Source organism: Notolepis coatsorum, assembly GCF_963971535.1.
Source record: "Notolepis coatsorum genome assembly, chromosome: 17".
Taxonomy (NCBI): domain Eukaryota; kingdom Metazoa; phylum Chordata; class Actinopteri; order Aulopiformes; family Paralepididae; genus Notolepis; species Notolepis coatsorum.
Window position 1 is genome coordinate 90,373,374 of NC_140181.1, and position 15,158 is coordinate 90,388,531.

A 15,158-nucleotide genomic window follows, 5' to 3' on the forward strand; every position below is an offset into this window, starting at 1 on the left:
GAGGTGGACGCGGGCAAATACTGCGGCATGGTCATGCTGGACCTACAAAAGGCCTTCGACACTGTCAATCACTCCATTCTGATTGACAAGCTAAAAGCAATTGGTTTTGATAGTTTATCAGTGAGCTGGATACAATCCTACCTGGAGGGGAGAGAACAGATGGTGGAGGTAAACGGTACCCTATCCCCCCCCCCTCACAGTGAACTGTGGTGTTCCACAAGGAAGCATACTAGGACCGCTACTGTTCCTAATTTATGAAAATGACATGTCGTCAGCTTGTGACTGCAACTTGTTCCTGTTTGCGGATGACTCAGCCCTGCTGGTCTCTGACAAGAACAAGTTACAGGTTGAAAAAACCCTCAGCTCGGAACTAGGCAAAATCTGCATATGGCTCGCCGACAACAAACTATCATTACACATGGGCAAAACAGAGTCCATTCTCTTCGGTTCAAATAACAAACTCAGCAAGACCGATGGCTTCTCAGTTACAGTGAGTGGGTGACAATATTGTCACAAGGAAAGATGAAATTACCTACCTGGGTTCCATCCTAGAGGCTAATCTTTCCTGTGACAAAATGGCATCCAATGTAATAAAAAAAGTCAACCAACGAACTCGATTCTTGTACCGGATCTCCTCTCTGGTAAACAAGAATACCCTGAAGACTCTGGCCGGAGCACTCATTCAAGGGTACTACGACTATTGTTCTGAAGGTCCAGATTAACACTGAAAGTCTGCGTTTATTATTTTGTATAACTTATATATTGTTTATATATATAAGATATATATCTTTACTTCATCTGTTTGCCTAACAGTATTCATCATTCGCTTATTGTATGTCCCATTCCTGACGCTGTAGGCGCCAGGGCGCGCGCCCCCTAGACATGTTTTCAGAACATGTTCAGGCATGCCCGTTCAAGGGAGCGAGCGCATTGATTCTGTACAGGTGAACAGGCGGAGTCCACAGGGAACTAATATAGAGTATGTTGGGTAGACGACGTGCGGCAGCAGCATTACAGGAAAACTAACAGAGCGAGAGAGAAGACGTCTGGTGCAGTTGTACATAGACCGAGAGCGGTGTATCGTTATAGAGAGCCACATGGCTAATTAGATACCACTATAATATTGTCGAGCCATTATTGGCACATTATAGTGACTTGTGTAAGCGAAGTAACGTGGAGAGACTTATAGTTAAACCCAGCAACGTTTGGATATAACTACTCATTGGAGACCGCCTGCGGGTTAGCTTCACGTACAAACGGAGCTAACTAACTATCTATGCCAACGGGCTTTTGGATTAATAGCTATTAACCCTGCCATCGGGCGCTAGGAATACAAGGACCGGTTCCGTACAAGACCCCTTCTCCCAGCGACGACAGGATTATCCGACCAGTCTACAGTTTCTCTGGAGCAGGAGCTCTAGAGAGAACCAACCGTCTCCAGCCACCATCTTGCTTTTCCCTGTATCGCCTCGCTTCGTCTCACTCCATTCAGAGCTCCACCGGTCGAGTATCCGTAGTATAGGAACTATTCGTTACCGTTGACTTTGTTGCACTGACATTCTATTATTAAAGGAGAACCGTGATATATACTATGTATGTTTACTATTAACATTAAACTGATGCTTGTTCAACTTGTATCCCTGTCCCCGCGCAGTTAATGGAGTGTCCGCCATTTTGAGTAACTGTACTGTCTGGCTAAATTAATATTCTTTAGTAGTGGTTTAATCTAACATATCTCAATACAGTCAGGGTTGTGTAGCCCCTTAACTACAACTATGCTTGCACCTCATGGTACCAAAGCACCTCAAAGGCACTAAAAACCAAATTACAAACATCTCAAAACAAACTAGTCAGACTACTGCTTGACCTGACTCCTAGAACCCACCTCACCCCTGGCCACTTTGCCAACCTAGGATGGCTTAGAGTAGACGACAGAGTACAGCAACTTGCAATGGGCCTGGTATACAAGATACACTACACGACCAAGGTACCCATGTACATGTCAAAATACTTCCCAAAGGTCAGTGAATACCACGATCACAACACCAGAGGGAGCTCCACAAATCATGTTAAACCCAGATTCGGCTCAAACAAGGGACTAAACACGTTTTGCAATTATGCCACATCAATGTGGAACGCCCTACCCAAAGCTGTAAAGGAATGTGAATCACTACCCACTTTCAAAAACACTCTTAAAGAACACCTACGGGAGACTGCAATTCGAAACTGGCCCCTACAAATGTCCTAACCCAGTTGTACAGTAAAGACCAGTATGGCTTTGTCAGTATTCCAATGTACAGTGTACAGTGTGTGCCCCCCCCCCCCCCCCCCCCTCCAATGTACAGCCCCACCCACCCAACCCCACCCCACCTACCCAACCTCCTCCAATGTACAGTTTCTATGTCAAATGTATACACTCTTTTTCTGGACACTTTTTGTATCACAAACAGTACTGTATTTGCAAATCTGGTATGTCATAAATGTATAGATGTAGCAGTACTGTCTATCTGTATGTTGTGTGTGTCATATGATGAATTGAAAATGGGGGACCCTGATGTAAACAAGACGAAAGTCTTTCTCTGGTCTGCATCCCCTTAACAATTGTATGTATTGAGCTGTACTGTACTGTACCCATTCTGCAATCTGTTAATAAACTTTTCAATCAATCAATCAATCAATCAGAGCGTCCACACGGCATGATAACAGGACGGGTCAGGAGGAGAGAGAGCGCGTCCGCGTGGCATGATAACAGGACGGGTCAGGAGGAGAGAGAGCGCGTCCGCGCGGCCATGATAACAGGACGGGTCAGGAGGAGGAGAGAGCGCGTCCGCGTGGCATGATAACAGGACGGGTCAGGAGGAGGAGAGAGCGCGTCCGCGTGGCATGATAACAGGACGGGTCAGGAGGAGAGAGCGCGTCCGCGTGGCCATGATAACAGGACGGGTCAGGAGGAGGAGAGAGCGCGTCCACGCGGCCATGAATCATGATAACAGGACGGGTCAGGAGGAGAGAGAGCGCGTCCACGCGGCCATGATAACAGGACGGGTCAGGAGGAGGAGAGAGCGCGTCCACGCGGCCATGATAACAGGACGGGTCAGGAGGAGGAGAGAGCGCGTCCACGCGGCATGATAACAGGACGGGTCAGGAGGAGGAGAGAGAGCGCTGATGATATCATGGAGGCTGCGCCGCGCTCGGGATGGAGGACACAGCAGGCAGGGATGCACAGTGATGGAGAGGGGCCTGTCCGGTAACAAGGTAAGAGAGGCGATGTGTTTTTACGCACACCTGGTCCCGTGCTTTCTTATCTTGACAATTCATCATTTGACCAATTGAAACAACAAATGAAACCGCATTCTCCCAGTTTGTGTAGCAGCTTAATTCTTATGTAATGCACAAATTCATGCAGATCGTGTGCATATATCGGAACGAAACTAATCCCCTCGAGTCGCGGTCGTATAGTGGAGTTGACTAAACACCACCACGCACCCGCGCAAGCTATTACATTATTGCATATAGTCATTCATATGGTGGCAACACGCTACTTGTAGCACACAATTAATTAAATTAACAACAGTGTTGTTTGACTATATTGCGGGCAGTGGTGGCGAGTTTTCTGCCCAGTGCACCCCCCCCCCCTGCTGCAACAGCTGGTGGCCAACTCAGCCGGGCGACAGACAGGCTACTATAGGGACTTGTTTCAAGTGAGATGTTTCACATTTCTACTTTTAGACTGTCTATACTATACATATTACTCGCAACACTCTTTTGCATCGATGGATTATAAAATAAATTGCGGTTGGGGTAGATTGTTGTGTGACACACGCTGCGTAAACTTGACGCGCCTGGCGCGTAGCAACTGCTCACATGGTGGTGGATTCACTTGTCATCATTTATACCCCCGTCGTCGTCTTCATGGGAACGATGTGTCTGAAAGCCTTAACAATAGCAAGCTAACATGACAGCACCCTTTTTGATTATCTAAAGACACTTTATTGGTCCTCCTCTGATTTAATCATACTGACATCAATCGTTCTGAGTGATTTCACACTTCATTTTAACATACACGTTTCAATTTAATATATATATGCTCTTTTATTTAAATTTGTTAGTGTCGATTGGTCAACTGCTGCCACATTAGCTACATTCCCTGTTCTTTATTCAATGATGGATGAGTGATTGACAGCTAGTGTATGATTGACAAGCATGATTTAAACAATCTCTCGGTTGTATAGCCTGTGTATAGTGATGGCGACACCCAATCCTTTTAGATTAGAAAGAGGGATTATGGATTGGATTTGCATCCGCTTTGCTGACGGCCCCTGAGGTCTGGGCCATGGACATGGCCTTTGGTTGTTTTGGTTCCCCCTGGGGTGCCTGACAAGTTATCCCCCTCTCTTTCTCAGATTAGCAGTATAGCCTTCTAATTTATTGCTGTTTATATGAGGTTTAACCTTCCTAGATAAATTTTCTGAGAATATTTGCAGATTTTGTCGATATTATTGTGGAATTTCCTTTCAAGGCCTTTTGTTAACACCTCCTTCCCCCCTGTATCCTCCTTTCCTCACCCCTCACCTGGTCATCCCTCCCCCTGTACCCTCCCTTCCTCACCCCTCACCTGGTCATCCCTCCCCCTGTACCCTCCTTTCCTCACCCCTCACCTGGTCATCCCTCCCCCTGTACCCTCCTTTCCTTACCCTCACCTGGTCATCCCTCCCCCTGTACCCTCCTTTCCTTACCCTCACCTGGTCATCCCTCCCCCTGTACCCTCCTTTCCTCACCCCTCACCTGGTCATCCCTCCCCCTGTACCCTCCTTTCCTTACCCTCACCTGGTCATCCCTCCCCCTGTACCCTCCTTTCCTTACCCCTCACCTGGTCATCCCTCCCCCTGTACCCTCCTTTCCTCACCCCTCACCTGGTCATCCCTCCCCCTGTACCCTCCTTTCCTTACCCTCACCTGGTCGCCTGAATACTTTCCACAACAAATTCGTGTTTCCGCGTCTCTGATTGGCTACGCGCGTTTCTGGTCATGTGACATGTGTGCCAATCGTGGGACCGCAAGTTTTTGGATGGTTAAGTTTAGGCGCTCTTTCGAAGTTGGTTTAAAAGGTTAGAGTTTGTCTTAGAGCAGGGCGATAGAACGCCTGCCCTGATTCCAAACTCTAACCGTAACCAACTGCGAAAGAGTCGCCTAAGCTTAACCAGTGATAAACTAGGCGTTAGGTAGTTTGCAGGCTGTTAGACCCGGAAATAGGCGCAGAACTTGCCGTCCCACGATTGGCGCACATGTCACATGACCAGAAACGCGTGTGGCCAATCAGAGCGCAAAACTCGAACGTGGAAACACGAATTTGTTGTGGAAAGTATAGACGCCACCTGGTCATCCCTCCATGAGACTGCCTCTAATACTCCTGGGCCACCCAGCCACGAGACTACCTCTAATACACCTGGGCCACCCAGGCATGAGACTACCTCTAATACACCTGGGCCACCCAGCCATGAGACTACCTCTAATACACCTGGGCCACCCAGCCATGAGACTACCTCTAATACACCTGGGCCACCCAGCCATGAGACTACCTCTAATACACCTGGGCCACCCAGGCATGAGACTACCTCTAATACACCTGGGCCACCCAGCCATGAGACTACCTCTAATACACCTGGGCCACCCAGCCATGAGACTACCTCTAATACACCTGGGCCACCCAGCCATGAGACTACCTCTAATACACCTGGGCCACCCAGCCATGAGACTACCTCTAATACACCTGGGCCACCCAGCCATGAGACTACCTCTAATACACCTGGGCCACCCAGCCATGAGACTACCTCTAATACACCTGGGCCACCCAGCCATGAGACTACCTCTAATACACCTGGGCCACCCAGCCATGAGACTACCTCTAATACTACTGGGCCACCCAGCCATGAGACTACCTCTAATACACCTGGGCCACCCAGCCATGAGACTACCTCTAATACACCTGGGCCACCCAGCCACGAGACTACCTCTAATACACCTGGGCCACCCAGCCATGAGACTACCTCTAATACACCTGGGCCACCCAGCCATGAGACTACCTCTAATACACCTGGGCCACCCAGCCACGAGACTACCTCTAATACACCTGGGCCACCCAGCCACGAGACTACCTCTAATACTCCTGGGCCACCCAGCCATGAGACTACCTCTAATACACCTGGGCCACCCAGCCATGAGACTACCTCTAATACTACTGGGCCACCCAGCCATGAGACTACCTCTAATACACCTGGGCCACCCAGCCATGAGACTACCTCTAATACACCTGGGCCACCCAGCCATGAGACTACCTCTAATACACCTGGGCCACCCAGCCATGAGACTACCTCTAATACACCTGGGCCACCCAGCCATGAGACTACCTCTAATACACCTGGGCCACCCAGGCATGAGACTACCTCTAATGCACCTGGGCCACCCAGCCATGAGACTGCCTCTTATTGATTGATTGAAAACTTTATTAACAGATTGCAGAATGGGTACAATACAGTACGGCTCAATACAAAATCAGGAAACTGGGCAATGTGTCTTGATGCCCCCAAGGCTAATGATTTAGCTAACTAAATGCAAAAGCATAATGACAGAAGAAAAAGGCGAGACCATTGGGAATCTCAACATTTTCCTCAGATGTATTATTCATTTACTAAGAAAGACTCAAATAATTCCACTGCAAAACTGACTTCCACGGGCTCCGCCATTTAAAAAAAAATTCACCACAACTCGTGAACTCTGAGCTTTACAGGGAATGTCCGCTTCCCGAAGTTGTGAATTCCAAGAGGGGGTCTTTCATATGGACTCGTCTCGTGAACACAGACCCTGTTTGAAGGCAGCACAAGTCTGTCTGAGAATGAGTGTTGCATGTACCCCAGGGGGTCTGATAGATAATGAAGGCTAGTCTGCCTGTCAATTCACCCTGCACTCTACCATGTTCACAGCTGCTTGACTGACTCTTTTAAAGCTGGGCATATGGCAAACATTTTTCAAAGCAGGTTTAGTGCTGTCCATGGCCCCCCATCCCCCCTTTCTCCTATCTTCTTAATGGTATGATTGCCTAGCGTGGTGACTGCTGGCATCATGTATGTATAAAGTATAAAATGAAGGATCTCATGAAGGAATACAATGACCTGTATTTTGCTTGGTCTCCTTGCACACTAACAACCTCTGTCAAATGTGTAACAAGACGTGTATCATAGTGTCTACCATATTGATAACATGTGAATTATCCAAATGGGTGCCCCACTATATGTGGCGCTCTGAATGCTTCAGTGCATTTTTCTCAATGTAAATATACAGCCTTGAGCAGCATAATTAATGTTTGTATGTTATAGCATTTGACTGTCCCTTTCTGTCCCTTTCTCTAGTACCCACAATGCCTTGCAGTGTTACTTACTCCACCAGACCACAGGCCTCTCTGTCTGGAAGCCTTGCAGTCCACAGCTGCTACTTCCTGCGAAAAGAACCACTTAGGACTCACGCTCAAGCCTGGGACTATCCCCCGTACACTCTTAGGAGTGAGGAGATTTAATATAGCACAGACAATCCCGGTTAGTCAACATAATCAGTCGTCGTTCCTCGGCAAGACCGTGACCTATGGCAAGTCACCAGGACCTGCAGGTCGAACCGCAGGCATGGACAGATGAGAACTGAAAGGCCAAGAGAAGGCCATTGTTCGGCGGCGCATCACAATACATGATCACACTCTCAACCTGGACAGTTTCTCCTGAGCTGTGACCTCTTGCCATGTGAGCCATGCCTTTAAACATCAGAGCCAAGCCCTCGCAGACCAAGCTGACCGTCAGCGCCAAGAGTGCTGGACATGTCGACAGCAGCTCGTCCCATTCCCGTTTCTCCCGGGCCCCCAAGAAGGGGAAGCAGGCTGCCAGCTCGGTGCCAGGCTCCCGCTCGGGTTTAGAGCCGGGGTCCGTGGCCTGTGGACCATCGCCGGGGTCAAAGACCGCTGGAGGTCAAGGGTCAGCAGCAGCCTCGAGGCTAGGGTCGAAGACTAAAGCAGAGGCAAGACCGGCCACGGGTTCAGCCACAGCTCCAGGGGGTAAAACCCTGTCCATGGAGAACATCCAGTCCCTAAGCGCTGCTTACGCCACTTCCGGTACCACGTACCCCAGTGACCGCGATGCCTTGGAGCCCTCAGGGGGGTACCCCAAGGGCACCATGACCCTGGGCCGGACCACCAACCGCTCCTCCTACACGTGCCGCTCCACAGCCATGGGCAGCACTCCCAACATAACCTCCACCGGGACGCCTCACCCGTCAGACCCCTACGGTGACCAGACCCATCACATGCAGCCGGGGCGGTCCTCCAGCCTGCGGCGCCAGGCCGGCAGAAGCGCACAGGGGCTGGACTCGGTGGGAGGAGGAGGAGGAGGGGAAGGGTCCATGCTGGATCTCCAGGTTCAGCTGCGGGAACTCCAGAGGGAGAACGAACTGCTGAAACGAGAAATGGACGGAGGACGGGATGGACGGATGGGCTCCAGCATGAACAGTGTGAACTTCTGGAGCCCAGATGTGAAGAGGGACCGGGCTGCCAGGCGAGAGGAGGGAGTCAGGGCCTCCATCCTGAAGGAGCAGTACAGAGCAAACCAAGAGCACAGCCAGGTGAGATTTAAGGCTGAGACCACTTATCAATTTATCGATAATTATTAGGGGTGTAACGATGCATCGATTAATCTAAATGCATCGATTCTAATGTGTTCGATTCGATGCATCGATTCGAATATGTTAGAATCGATTATAATCGATTATAATAATAAAAAAAAAATAAAAATAATAATAATAATAATAAAAAAAAAATTTTTATTGTTTTTATTGACCTATTATTCCATTCATTCTGAGTGAATCAGTTCCCCCAGCCACATTTGTGTATTCAAATTTTTTTGGGGAATTAACTGATATATGATACTGCGTGAAATCGATAAGTGGCATCACTTTGTAAAAAAAATTAAATACTTTTTTCTTTAAAATTATTTGTTTTATTATTTAACGTTAGTTTGTGTGTGTGTGTGTGTGTGTGTGTCACGTGCACTCACTGTAGTTTTTGCGATGCTGTAGTTGGCCCACGACAGTGAGTCGTGCTGAGCGTGCTGCCAGTAGTGATCAGGAAGATGCCGTCTGAAGTGTGGCAACATTTCGAGAAGTTGGAGGGCAATACATTTGTTGTTTTGCAACGTATGTAAAACAAAACTGCCGTTTTCAGGTAACACTACCAATTTACGCAATCATTTACATTTTTTTTAATAAAAAATAAAATAAAATTTGTAAAGAAAAATTATAATAAAATTTTTTATATTTATCGATAATTTTGTCCCGATTTATCGATCCTTCCAAATGGCATATCGTCTCAGCCTTAGTGAGATTATAATCTGTCACATTCCCTCCTTGAATACTTGGTCCATAATCTAAACATTAAGTATTTGTTTGATCACAAAAAAAAACATTAAGTATTTGCTGGTACTGGGTACCGATTCAATTCATTACATTTACTGAACAGTATAGACTATATAATTGTTGCACCATTAGAGAGATCTAAGATTCTTCTATGTGCCACAAATGCAGAAAATCAAGTGGCTCTGCGTTGATTTCTGACATGTTGCTACATACAGTAGCTCATGGAATTGGATTTTAGTATTGGGGAAATCCTCCAGTATTCATACCCAGTCTTAGCCTGCTGTCTGGTGCACCCTAGTCCTGTAGGTACAACCTCCAAATCAACAGACCCAGTTTTAGCCTGATATTGGGTGCACCTAAGGGGGGGGGGGGGGGCCTAAAATCTATATCACGGTATATTTAGACATTTGGACAGTAACGGTATATATCACGGTATATATAAGAGAGAGGGAGCATGGCTTATAGCAGACTTTCATTCATATTTCAGCTAATGAAGTAAAATATGTATTATCAACTATGCAGTCAGTTTTTATAGAGTAACGCTACTTAAAATCATTGAACGTAGAGAGAGAGAGAGAGAGAGAGAGAGAGAGAGAGAGAGAGAGAGAGAGAGAGAGAGAGAGAGAGAGAGAGAGAGAGAGAGAGAGAGAGAGAGAGAGAGAGAGAGAGAGAGTGTACCGGGCTCAGCAACCCCTTGCTTTCCTTACTTTTTGAGCTGGAGCTAATATGAAACTCCGCCAACTTCACTCCATTATGAGCAGCTAGTTCAACTGTTGGGACCAGTTTAGTTGACAATCACAGCTAACGTTAGTTTAGGTCATAGAACATGGAATTTGTAATGTCCTTCCACCGCTTTTTGTCATACGGACACTGACAGTGGAAAATGACTCGGCTAGCGGTGTCTGTGTTGTGGTTTTTCCTTCAGCACCACCTGTGGAGGGACTGCTTGTGTCGTGTCTTTTTCCACCAACTAGTTTATTATCTTTTAATGGCGGCACACAGTTCACTATCTTTGTGTGTTACATTTATAAATGTGAAAAAGTATTTTTTACATTCAAAGAGTAGCCTTCTACTGGTACATCGGTTAGAGTCAAATCTCTACCTTGGCACGGATTCCTACCGGTATACCGGTTCAACCATTATATTGCCCACCCCTAGGTGCACCTATCGGTAAAACCTCCAAATCAAACCCTTTGAAAGCCCATTTGTGTCATTTGTCTCATGGCATCATACATTTGTATCAGTCTCCAGGGGTGTGTCCACATAAAGGTTCCTGTGCAGTTTGGATAGATATACTCTTGCCAGGCTCAGTGCTGTGTGTGTGTTTCCATGGGAACGTGTGCAGTTTGGATATACAGATTGTTGCAGGGCTCAGTGCTGTGTGTGTGTTTCCATGGGAACGTGTGCAGTTTGGATATACAGATTGTTGCAGGGCTCAGTGCTGTGTGTGTGTGTTATCATGGGATTGATTGATTGATTGATTGAAAACTTTATTAACAGATTGCATAATGGGTACAGTACAGCTCAATACATACAATTGTTAAGGGGATGCAGACCAGAGAAAGACTTTCGTCTTGTTTACATCAGGGTCCCCCATTTTCAATTCATCATAACATATATGACACACACGACATACAGATAGACAACAGTACTGCTACATCTATACATTTATGACATACCAGATTTGCAAATACAGTACTGTTTGTGATACAAAAAGAGTCAAGAAAAGAGAGTATATACATTTGACGTAGAAACTGTACATTGGAGGAGGTTGGGTAGGTGGGGTGGGGTTGGGTGGGGGGGGGATCTGTACATTGGAGGTGGTTGGGTGGGTGGGGGGGGGGGGGTAAGGGGTGGGTGGGGGACAATGTACACTGTACAAGCAAAACTGTACATTAGAATATTGACAAAGCCATACTTGGTCATTTACTGTACATTGGAGGGGGTTGGGTTAGGACATTTGCAGGGGCCAGTTTCGAATTGCAGTCTCCCGTAGGTGTTCTTTGAGAGTGGTTTTGAAAGTGGGTAGTGATTCACATTCCTTTACAGCTTTGGGTAGGGCGTTCCACATTGATGTGGCATAATTGCGAAACGTGTTTAGTTCCTTGTTTGAGCCGAATCTGGGTTTAACATGATTTGTGGAGCTCCCTCTGGTGTTGTGGTCGTGGTATTCACTGACCTTTGGGAAGTATTTTGACATGTACATGGGTACCTTGGTCGTGTAGTGTATCTTGTAGACCAGGCCCATTGCAAGTTGCTGTACTCTGTCGTCTACTCCAGTGGTTCTCAAACTGTGGTACGCGTACCACTAGTGGTACTTGGTGGTACTGCTGGTGGTACTTGAAAACATTTACAAGAAAGCACAAACATTTTTTTATTTTTTTTTGCAGTCAGGCCACTGAACTTAGAAGCAGGCCAGGCATAGGCGCGCGCGATTTTTTTTGACCTTTATTTAATTATTTTAGCGTTTTTACAATGCCCTAACCCCTAATTTTTTATTTTATTTAGGTAGTACAGCAGCACACACACACACTCACACACACAGCACTACGGGGGATCATTTTTAACTGACTTACTCTTAATCATTGACAAAGTGACAAAGATAAAGAAGGAAATACTAAAATAAAAAGACCACAACAAGTATATTGCTGCTCCACTAGACCACTTTACTGTACCAAACATGACATACAAAAATAACAAAATACTGTGCAACACTCTGCCAAGCGCACAGCCGCGCACAAGTATGCATACAGTAGGTTGTCAAAGGCTGTACAAACAAAAGTTCACATTTTCTAATAACAGCATTATTAGACATGCCAATCCAACGAAAGATGTGCTGGTTGCGCTGGAGAAAAGAAAAGAAAAAGATGTTGCGTTTGTCTTTTACAAGATGCTAATTCATCTGTATCTGGATAACCAATGAACGGATTCTGTCGGGGCAGGTAGCGTTATTTCGGGGAAATTGATATCTATAGTCTGGTATATTTTTCGTCCATGAAAAATGGAGGCTCTAATTATTATTATTCATAGAGACTCTCGAGCAATAATAATTATTACAGCCTCCATTTTTCATGGACGAAAAATATACCAGACTATAGATATCAATTTTCCCGAAATAACGCTACCTGCCTCGACAAAATCCGTGCATTGGTTATCCAGATACATTAATTATCATCTCAGAATAAGTGGCTTTGTACAAGCATTACAATGTACTATCGCTAGGGGCATTCTGCTGCTGCTGCTGCGAATGGTGGTGCTTGGCCGCGCATTAACCCTTTCACTGCCACACTACAGAAGGTTTGCCTTATAATGTGACATGATTACTACTATAAAATGAATGTATTGTAAAACAAAACATAATAGAATTCAGATTTGTTTCTCACAATTATTATAATTTTATTAAAATAAAAATAATCTTGATTTAAAAAAGAAAAAAAAAAAAAAAAAAAAAAAAGCTATTTCACCCCCGGCCACCAGGGGGTGCAATGCACCCCCTGCACCCCCATAAACTCCGCCCATGAGGCCAGGCCAGTGTTTCTGGTTGCGGCGGCGCGATAGTTAGATAACCTAAGTGGGGAACAACCAGGAGATCACTGTGACAGAGAGTAATGCAGTCTAAACAGTCATAAATCTTAAATTCAACTTCAGCCCTGATCATAACCATTTATTTTTTTTAGATTTTTTGTAATGTCAGATAAAAAATGAAATACTCCCACTTTTCTGAAAAGAGTTGGTGTTAAATCTGACATTACAAAAAATCCATCAAAATCTGTGTTGTTGCTAATCATTGACACATGCCTAGCCTGTAATAATCCCCCCCAGAAAAATGTACTTTGCATTTGATATATTGAAAATATTTTACTTTTTGTGTTTTTTTTAACAATAATTTGTGATGCCATCACACAAACTGGCATTTAAAGGGTAAAAATTCAAAAATGTATTGAATGTGTTTTCTTTTCTTTTTTACAATAATGTGTGATGTCCATCACAAACACTGGCATTTAAAGGGTAACATTTCAAAAATTCCTGCACCAGAATGCAGGAAATTAAGTTTTTGTAACAAAATAATTGTGTGTGTGTGTGTGTGTGTGTGTGTGTGTGTGTGTGTGTGTGTGTGTGTGTGTGTGTGTGTGTGTGTGCGTGTGCGCGTGTGTGCGTGCGAGAGAGAATGAAGGACAATTGCTTGCTGTGAGAGAGAGAGAGAAAGAGAGAGAGAGAGAGAGAATTAAGTACATTTGCTGAAATACAGTTGTTCTTAATTTTCTCACTTGCTATGTGAGAATGTTAGTTATTATGTTCTCAATGTTGCATTGTATGAGAAGCGTTTGCTAGTTCTAGTGCTATCCCTGTGTACATTGTGGCCAGTGGTGCGTTCCTGAAATCAACTGGGATTGCACGCACCTAGGTGTGAATGTATCTGAGAACGTATTTAACACACCTGACGACCGGCGCTATTGATATGCAAATAGCGAGTACTTATCTGGGCTTGCACGTAGTGCACCCCCGTCCCATGAAGAACGCATGCCTGATTGTGGCTGTGTCTGACAAAAGTTAACAATAAATAATGGTATTAGGAATACATTTGCCTCTTGCGTGAACTGTGCATAGCTGAGTAGACTGTATTTTAACGCCGGTCATATGGTGGTACTTGGAGAGCCAGCTACGTTCCCAGGTGGTACTTGGTGTAAAAAGTTTGAGAACCACTGGTCTACTCTAAAGGCCCTCCCATAGTCGAGCAGACTGTACACAGAGCAGACTCCGCGGAGGTCCGCGCGGACTCTTTGAGCTTTGATCTCAGCGGACAGCAGACCCACAGCAGAGTGGAAGTGCGAAGCTCCTATTTTCTGACGCGCGGACGTCCGCGCCGCTGACTTGGTGTCACACAAAATGCTGCTCTGCGTTTTGGTTGACATCGAACTGCATTTAATGTGACGCCGATCTGCATTTTACTCTGACCACTCGCTCTGTGCCAAGAGAGATGTTTGAATGGCTTTTCTAAATGAAGTGCGTAAAACTGCCCGTTTTATTATCGAAATATTGGAAACGGAGATAACATACTCTTTATTTTGACATCGGATGACAACGACATGACAGAAGTTGAACAGCGTGGGGACAATTGTGTAAACTGGCGCGTGACATGTAGGAAATTGGTCCGCGGAGGTCCGCTCGACTATGAAAGCTCAAAGAGTCCAGTGGACCTCCGCTGAGTCCAGTCCGCGTACAGTCTGCTCGACTATGGGAGGGCCTTAAGCCATCCTAGGTTGTCAAAGTGGGCAGGGGTGAGGTGGGTTCTAGGAGTAAGGTCAAGCAGTAGTCTGACCAGTTTGTTTTGAGATGTTTGTAATTTTGTTTTTAGCGCCTTTGAGGTGCTTTGGTACCATGAGGTGCAAGCATAGTCGTAGTACCCTTGAATGAGTGCTCCGGCCAGAGTCTTCAGGGTATTCTTGTTTACCAGAGAGGATATCCGGTACAAGAATCGAGTTCGTTGGTTGACTTTTTTTATTACATTGGATGCCATTTTGTCACAGGAAAGATTAGCCTCTAGGATGGAACCCAGGTAGGTAATTTCATCTTTCCTTGTGACAATATTGTCACCCACTGTAACTGAGAAGCCGTCGGTCTTGCTGAGTTTGTTATTTGAACCGAAGAGAATGGACTCTGTTTTGCCCATGTGTAATGATAGTTTGTTATCAGCGAGCCATATGCAGATTT

The 15,158-nt window shown here is 45.8% G+C and overlaps 1 protein-coding gene across 1 annotated transcript in view; it reads left to right on the top strand.

Annotated features, from left to right (window-relative positions):
- Positions 1-7,793: 7,793 nt before the first annotated feature.
- The window catches only part of LOC311244137 (uncharacterized protein), a gene marked incomplete at both ends in the record, with an annotated part of 181,694 nt that continues 174,329 nt past the window's right edge, over positions 7,794-15,158 (top strand). The window contains one exon of the mRNA XM_084333545.1: positions 7,794-8,657. Within this exon, the coding sequence (XP_084189671.1) occupies positions 7,794-8,657 (864 nt within the window). The remainder of the gene's footprint in view (positions 8,658-15,158) is intronic.